We start from the raw sequence: 8,042 nt of genomic DNA, 5'->3' as shown, positions 1-8,042 counted from the left end.
GGACAGTGGGTGGGGAGAGAGGGCAGAGGGTGGGGCGGGAACTGGGAGGAGGGGAGTTATGGGGGGAAAAAGAGGAACAAATGTAATAATCTGAACAATAAAGATTTAATTTTAAAAAAATTATTCTTTAGGTCCTGGTTGGGTAGCTCATTTATTTGGAGTGTTGTCCCGATTAGCCAAGGTTTTGGGTTTGATCCCATGTCTTCTCTCTCTCTCTCTCTCTCTCTCTTCTCTCCATTTCACATCTGTCCCACTTTTTAGCCTGCAGCAGCCAGCCTGAAGTATTGCTAGTCAGTGAACATAGGGAATGGCCTGGACAGAGTGGGCCTTGCTGGGCTCCTCCCAAAAGCCCTTGCTTTTCTGGACCTGGATACCTGTAGGCACAGCACCTGGTACCCCCTTTCTCCTGGCAGAGGTATAGAACTGCATTTCCCTTTCTGTTAGGTCTACTTTGGAACTGCAGAAGGAACTTGTCCTAGGAAAGTAAGGAAAATGACCCACAAAAGCAGACGAATGAATGATGGTCTCATTTGAGGAGGGCTTGGTTCCTGGAATCAAGGGGGCCATTCTTGCCTAGTCATGGACATAGGAAAAAGCCTTACTGCGGGACTTTATCTTTGGTGCCTGCCACATTTTATCCTCACTCACTGGCCCTACAGTCCCTCTCATGGTTATGGTGGTTATCAGGAATTGCCTTGGCAGTGGAATTAAACAGGCAATTTCCTGAACCTCTCCAGCTCCCAGAGTGAAATGTGGTAAGTGGCACCGTGAGCCTCTTCCTAGTGGCAGGACTCCAGGCTCAGAACCTGAGAATCTTCGTGGTAGGGAAGGATTGTGAGCCTGCATTCTGAACCGGCCCTGCCCAGTTCCTCCCCGGTCACCCCACCTGAGATGGCTCATCCCCCGTGGCTTTCTCCTCCACCACTCATTCATGTTGTTGGTCACAGCCGGTCCTCTGCTGGAGCATAAGGGGTCTTTTCCCAACCCAGTCCTCAGGCTTCCTCTCACCACCCAGGGGCAGCTCACTGAAGTTAGCCATGACCACAGTGCAAGCAGCAGGTAAGAGCCAACACTCAGCCAAGGAGGGAGGGCAGGGTGGGCCTGGCCAGAGGAGAGGATGACAACCTGAGAGGAGGAAAGGGACGGGGAGAAGAGAAGAGGGACCCTTGTGGCAGAGGTGGCTTCTCTTCTTCCTGAGGACCCTGGCCACTGCAGTCCTCCACGCCCCAGGCTTCATGAAGCACCACTTCACAGCCTTGGTTCCCTGCTTCCGTCAGGAGAGCTGAGTTCTGGGTGTTGATGCAAAATAGAATAATGGCCTAGAGAAGGAGACCAAGACCCCATGGGCCTGCAAGGGTCCTGTAAAAATCACCATCTGGGGGTGGTTCACACAAGTCCCTTACCCTAGGACAGTGATGGTGAACCTTTTGAGCTTGGCGTGTCAGCATTTTGAAAAACCCTAACTTAATTCTGGTGCCGTGTCACATATAGAAATTTTTATATTTGCAACCATAGTAAAACAAAGACATATTTTTGATATTTATTTTATATATTTAAATGCCATTTAACACAGAAAAATCAACCAAAAAAATGAGTTTGCATGTCACCTCTGACACGTGTGTCATAGGTTCGCCATCACTGCCCTGGGAAGTGACCTCTCCATCTCAACTTGGCAGTGGTCATTTGCTTGCCCCAACCAAAGAAGATGCCCGGTTGTCACCAAATTCAGTACTCCGTGAATGGTAACAAGTTCAAGTTTACCTTGGTTTCTCTCTGTCATCATAAATACTGGTGACAGGTTTCATAGGGAAATACCTCCTGTAAATCTGAGTAACTCCCCTTGACAGAGGGTAGAAAAGTTTCAGTTATGTCATTTCCTCTGAGTGATACTCTAATCTCAAAAAGCCACCGAATGAAATCCCAAAGAGTATTAGTCATCTTCATGGGCATCTTCCCTATATGCTGGGCACTCGAGATTTTTCAAAACCAGGAATGGCCTTATGAAATGATCCAGACCTATTGCTAGCCTGAGTAGGGGATGTACTTCACGGTCTATGGGCCAGAGCTCAGTTCTGGAGGTGGGAGACCTACGTTTGACTCCTCACTTACTAGCTTCTTCCTTGAAGTCCTATTTAGAAATGGGATTCTGTTGTTCCTGGAAGGCAATGAAGTAAAATTGCCTCCACATAGGAGACATTGTTACAATTTTGAAAGGGTATGGAAATCCTGGTGTAAGAAAGTGGGCTCATAGAGGTGAAGCTCAAGTCACACAAGGAGTTTGTAGAACAACTCAGATGGGAACCAGGTCATTCCAACCACAACCCACTTCCTCTTCGTGTCTTCTTCAACATCCAAATTTGGCTGAAATCTTCTTGCATTCCTCCTGCCTCCAACCTCAAAGTCTCAGAAGAGCACCTGTACTGTTACTCTGAATATGACAGATAAAAGGTGCTAAACTAAATTTGTGTGTGGTTGCCACAAACGTGTTGATGATCATGTTTGAGTCTCTTACTAGTCTGCATGTTAGTACATCTGTGAATACTGCAAGGCTTTTCAGGACTTTTGAGTACAGCTGTTTGGAAATTTATTCAGCTAGAAATTGCCTGTTCTAAATTTACTCTGTTCTTGTAAGAATTGCTAGAAAAAGTTGACTTACAGAGATGCTTTCTAGGTTTCATTGCACAAGTAAGTGTGGTCTATGGGGCAGAATTATAGTGAGGAATACCTCTTAGAGCAGGGGTGAGGAACGTCCAGCCCATGGATTGTAGAGGCCTATGAAATCATTTGGTCTGGCCCTGCAAAGGCATTAGGAGTGAGTTAATTAAACGGTTGACCAAATATAGCAGGCTGATTTTAAGTTGATAATTTGTATGACCCGAGAATGATGTTCTAAATATCCAAATGGCCCTTGGCAGAAAAAAGGTTCCCCACCCATGTCTTAGAGAATGCAGGGTGTAGTATGGATTTAAAAAAAATATTTATATTGATTTTTTTCAGAGAGGAAGGGAGAGGGATAGAGAGTTAGAAACATCGATGAGCGAGAAATATCAATCAGCTGCCTCCTGCACCACCCCCCACCAGGGATGTGCCCACAAACTAGGTACATGCCCTTGACCGGAATTGAACCAGGGACCCTTCAGTCCTCAGTCTGACATTCTATCCACTGAGCCAAACCAGTTAGGGCTGTAGTATGGATTTTAATACAGTAATATGTATATCACTTGTGATAAGATTTACCATGTGACTTGGCATGAAGTTGTATGTCATGTAAAAATGTTTGCACTTAATTTACAAAATATTTAGAAATACTTGCCTAGTAGAATTGTAAGGCTTACCATAGGCTTACTATAAAACTTAATACTCAGTGTTTGTCTAAGATAAACATTTAGCAAACATTCACCAAATATTTGTTGAGGGCCTTCTGTGAGCTGGGCACTTGTAATTGGTTACAGCCTTGGATTTTGAAATGAATTTGCTTCCTTTTTTTTGTTCGTTTCTTACCACAGTCCCAACCATGTGAGATCCTAGCTTAAATGTGCAAGAAGCTCATGTGATGGGTTATCAGTACTTCCCGAAACATGCCGGAAAGGTCTCACTTACTGTTTTGTTTTCCTCTGGCTCCTCTGCCCCACCAGTTCCCCTGCTGAGTGCTCCCAGCAAAAACATGTACACACAGCAGTTAAAACCATACATACTCACTTTTATGGAAATGGCAATACTAAAATTTGTTTTAATGTAGGCATGGTATAAAAGTAGATTCAGAGCAGAATTTCAGCTAACTGAAAAATATGCACGGAGGAAGGTATGTTCCAAATCTTCAATAGGAACAGATTTCTGTTAAAATTGGCAAACAGTGACTGGCTTTTCTTGTGCACTTTGCATGGAGGCAGTGCGCTGTGATTGTTAGGGTCCCGTGTGCTGGTTCTGGGATCTGAAGAGCCATCTTTCCTGGCTCTGAGTCCTCAAAAAGGTTAGGAAGCCTCTCTGCCTCGGTTTCCTCATCAAGCCATTGGGGGCCGTTGATGCCTCCTTACTTCATGGGATGGCCGGATGGTGAACTGAGATATAAAGTATGTTGCAGGAAAGGTTGCTCCTAGTCTCCGCAGTGTCACTGACCTCAGTCAGCTCTTACACTGCAGATCGTGGCTCTCTAGCCTGGTCAAGCACCCATCCTCCACGGTGACTTCACACCTTTCTCCTCTCTCCTCAAACCCCAACACTCCTCTCTGTCCTAGGTTTCAGCTGCCGACCTGCTTCCTGTTTCATATAGAAAACAAGCAATCAGATGAAAGCAGCCCCTCCTTCCAGCTGCCCACCTGCACGAGTGCCCACGTGCTCTACCTTCTCCCCCCGTCCTGTGGGTGACTGCCCCCTGGGGCACTAGATTCCATCCCCTTATGCCACCTCCTTCCCTCTTCCAGATTAGATTGTTCCCACTAACTTATCAACATACTATTACTTTCCCTCCCATTAAAACAAACCAGCAAACACACAAAAGCTCGTCCTCCTGGCCTCCTCATGGCTCTGCCCACCTCAACTTACCCACTCTGATACCCCTGTAAAATCACAGGCCTCTACATCTCCTTGTCCACCTCACTTTGCCCATGACTCTGCTCATTTTACGCCTCCCCCCACCCCCCCACCCCCGCGCACAGCGCTTACCACTTTCCAACACTACCCCTACCCCATTAGAGTGTGGACTCCACAAGGTAGACTAGCACCCGTTTTATTGCATCCTGGGCAAAGTATGTGCTCCAAAATATTTGTCAAGTGGGTGGACAGCTGTTAGCCACTGAGATAGTCTTAGGCCTTTTATCATAGGATAATGCTTCACAGACACCTTCCTGCCTGTGCCCTCCTTTGGTTAGGCATCACTTCAGGATTTGCATGCACCAGTGTGAGCTGGCCTCCTTACCCCTCCCTGTGCAGTCCGCTTCTTCTGATCCACATCCAGACTCTAGCACCACTGTCACCTGAGCTGGAAACCTGAGTATCCTGTCTTCCACATCCACCCAGGAGATAATCAAATCTTAATAGGCTCTTAATCTCTTTCACACCTCTCTCCTCCTCTCCTCTCCACCGCTGCCCCTTCCTCCTTGACCCCACTGCTCCTTTACTCTTTACACTGCTGCCAAAGTCATTGTTCTAATATGCAGATCTGATGCTCCCTCTCCCTGTTTAAACTGTGCAGTTCTGCTATAAGCTCTTACAGGATGCCATCCCACCTCCAATATCTGGGCCCACCTTCCCTCCCCGAAGCCTCACCCTTGCCTCCTGGAGATCCTCCCTGGACTCCAGCCACACCAAGTGACTCAGTCGTGGTAGGTAGTGGGCTGTGGCCCGCTCTTTGGGACTACAGTTCACTCTGCCTGGAATGCTTGTCCCCTGGTCCTGCCAAATCACCGCTGGCTTTCCAGGTGGGGCTTCCTCTTCACTCTCAGGCACTCAGGGCTCCCGGGCACCGGTAACCCTCTCACTGCACTGCTGTTGTGAATTTATTGTCTGGCTCCTTACCAGGCTGTTCCTTTTTTGGTTCCCTGTCAGTCCACCTTGCAGGTGGAACCTGGGATAACGTGCCACACTCAGTTTGTTGGATGAATGAAGGAGAGGGGCCTGCTTTGAGTCTGGGCAGCCTTCGTCAAAATGATGTGGGGAAATCTCCAAGCCACACAGTACCATTCACTAATGCAGTGCCCCCAGGATTTCCGAGTTGGGGCACTTCTGAGAGGAAGTCAATTTTTGGAAGAGAAGGGAGTCAGAAGCTACATATTTTGTGGAGTTTGATTAGCAAACATAGGCCTGTGAGGAAAGGAAAATTAACCATGAAATTGAAGGGACAGCTGCCAACTTATATTTAGTCCAACAGGGAAAGACATCACTGAGCTAGCTGATGCTGCTCATTAGCAATTTGCAAGGCAGGGATGGACAGGGGCCCCATTGGGTGTCCACAGCTTCCAGGTGTTAGGACGTCTGAATTGAGCCCACTTCTCCTCAATAGTTGATGAGGCATGGTATGGGGTTGCACCCGTTTTTGCTAGAAGGGGCTTTCACTTTCAGCTGTTTTAATCCTATGGTTCATTTCTCACAGCTGCTCTGAGGAGCCCAGGGCCATGCCACTCCAGGACAGGACCTTGCCTGACCCACTCAGCCAGTCTCCGTTCTTGACCTGGCTCTCCCCCTAATGCTAGCCCAGGGCCTTACCTGGCCTGCCCCTCATTCCAACCCCACAGGATTGGCAGGATGATGGGAATGGGCTTTGAGGAGCTATAGCTGTGATAAATATGATGATGTTGATCCTGAGAAGAATATACCTGCCGAAAAGGACTCCTCATAGTTAATTAGGCTCAAATTAATAACCAGAGTCTAGGGGCCATTGTTTACATAGGTCCTTCATGTACACTACATTTCAGGGAAAACCTATAGACTAAGCTGTCAGGTTTTCTGCAGTGTCTTTTAGCTGAGCTGACTCTTATGAGAGCTCCGAGGATCAAAATTGGACCAATGGGACTGAGACTTTCCCCATCCAATCAGGCTGCACAACTATATCCTCATTAGCATTTTCACTGAACCATTAGAGCAACTCCATTCCAACCAATCAGGACAGTGGTCTTTAGACCAACCGGTGAGAATTTGGAGTCCTTATTTGCATGAAAGTGGGCCAATCAGGGATCAGCAGTGGATACTTCTTTCTATATAAGTCTGCTTTGAGACTGCACACTTTCAGTTTACACCAAAGACATACTTGGGTGGCTGGAGTTACCGCAACAGTGGAGCTGTAGGGTTGTTTACTGTTGGGTTGAATTGGCTATAACAAGCGACCTTCAGTTGACATTGGTGCGTTATGAGCAATTGAAGATCAGGCAGGGAACTGCAGTTGTCCCTGACCTAAGTCAAAATTCAGGCCACATGAAAAAGTATGGGAGGTTCTGAGGAGCTACAAATGTGAGGGGCCTCAAGCTTGCAGAGCTTTCTTTTCTTTTTTTTGTTAATCCTTACCTGAGGATATCCGCCCCCCGCCCCCCCCCATTGATGTTTAAAGAGAGTGGAAGTGAGGGAGGGAAGGGGGTGAGGGTGGGAGTGAAGGGGGTGAGGGGGGGAGAGAGAGAAAGAGAGAGAGAGAGAGAGAGAGAGAGAGATGAGAGAGGCACATGGATTGGTTGCCTCCTGCACTGACCAGGCCTGTGGGGGGGGGGGCGATCTAACCACTGAGCACACTGTTCGGGGCTGCAGATCTCTCTTTTTGAAGTTTTGTTACAAACCCGTTAAGCATTAGGTTTGACAACAAAAATGCTTCACTGAGGGAGCCTGACAGTGATCTCGGTCAAGTCTAGGTCACTTCCTCTCTGCTGAGCCTCAGTCTCTGGACTGTAAATTAGGAATAAATGCTTCCTGAGTTACTGTGAAAGTTAGCAAAACCGAGAAACAATGATTGGACAGTGCCTGTCACACAGTAGGTGCTAGTATTTTTGTCCCCATGGGGGAGATATTTGTAATCAGTGCTATAAATCACATGATTTGATTTGTCAAGAAAACCCCAGCCGAGGCCGGGTTCACACGCACTCCCTGCTTTTTCCTGTAGGAGTTGACGCTTCCACTGACCCTGACTACATCCTGATGGGGATCCAGAGTCGCTCAGAATGCGGAGCCCTGGTGGTGACATCCAGTGGGTGGCCCGGGAACTCGCGCTGCCAGGCCCTCCTCTAAGCCATCCCAGCCCCGTGGTGGGTGGTCTTGGGTCCTAGGACTCCCCGCCGGCAAGGAGTCTCCGTGTCCTTGGAGATGGGTGACCGGCCCTAACGCTGGGCTGGGGGTCCAAGGGCCACGACTCTCAGTGGCGTCTGCGGCTGGGGGGTGGGGTGTGTGTGTGGGTGGTGCGCGCGCGCTCCTTGAGATGGGAGATCTGGGAGCAGCGGGTGCCAGGCAGGAAGACCGGGCAGAAAGGCGCCTAGGGTTACCGCCAACAGGTGGCTAGCGGGGCGGCCCCTTTAAGACGCCGTTCAGCTCCGCCCCGCGCCGCCCCCCCGCCGGGAGCCCTGCCAGGT

At 48.5% G+C, this 8,042-nt stretch overlaps 1 protein-coding gene across 1 annotated transcript in view; it reads left to right on the top strand.

Annotated features, from left to right (window-relative positions):
- Positions 1-1,037: 1,037 nt before the first annotated feature.
- The window catches only part of BRI3 (brain protein I3), a 14,036-nt gene continuing 7,031 nt past the window's right edge, over positions 1,038-8,042 (top strand). The window contains exons 1-2 of the mRNA XM_015565143.1: positions 1,038-1,059; positions 7,580-7,653. Of these exons, the coding sequence (XP_015420629.1) occupies positions 1,038-1,059; positions 7,580-7,653 (96 nt within the window). The remainder of the gene's footprint in view (positions 1,060-7,579; positions 7,654-8,042) is intronic.

Source organism: Myotis davidii, unplaced genomic scaffold (assembly GCF_000327345.1).
Source record: "Myotis davidii unplaced genomic scaffold, ASM32734v1 scaffold399, whole genome shotgun sequence".
NCBI lineage: Eukaryota > Metazoa > Chordata > Mammalia > Chiroptera > Vespertilionidae > Myotis > Myotis davidii.
Note: the sequence above shows the minus strand (reverse complement) of the source record. Positions and strands in the feature narration are given on the sequence as shown.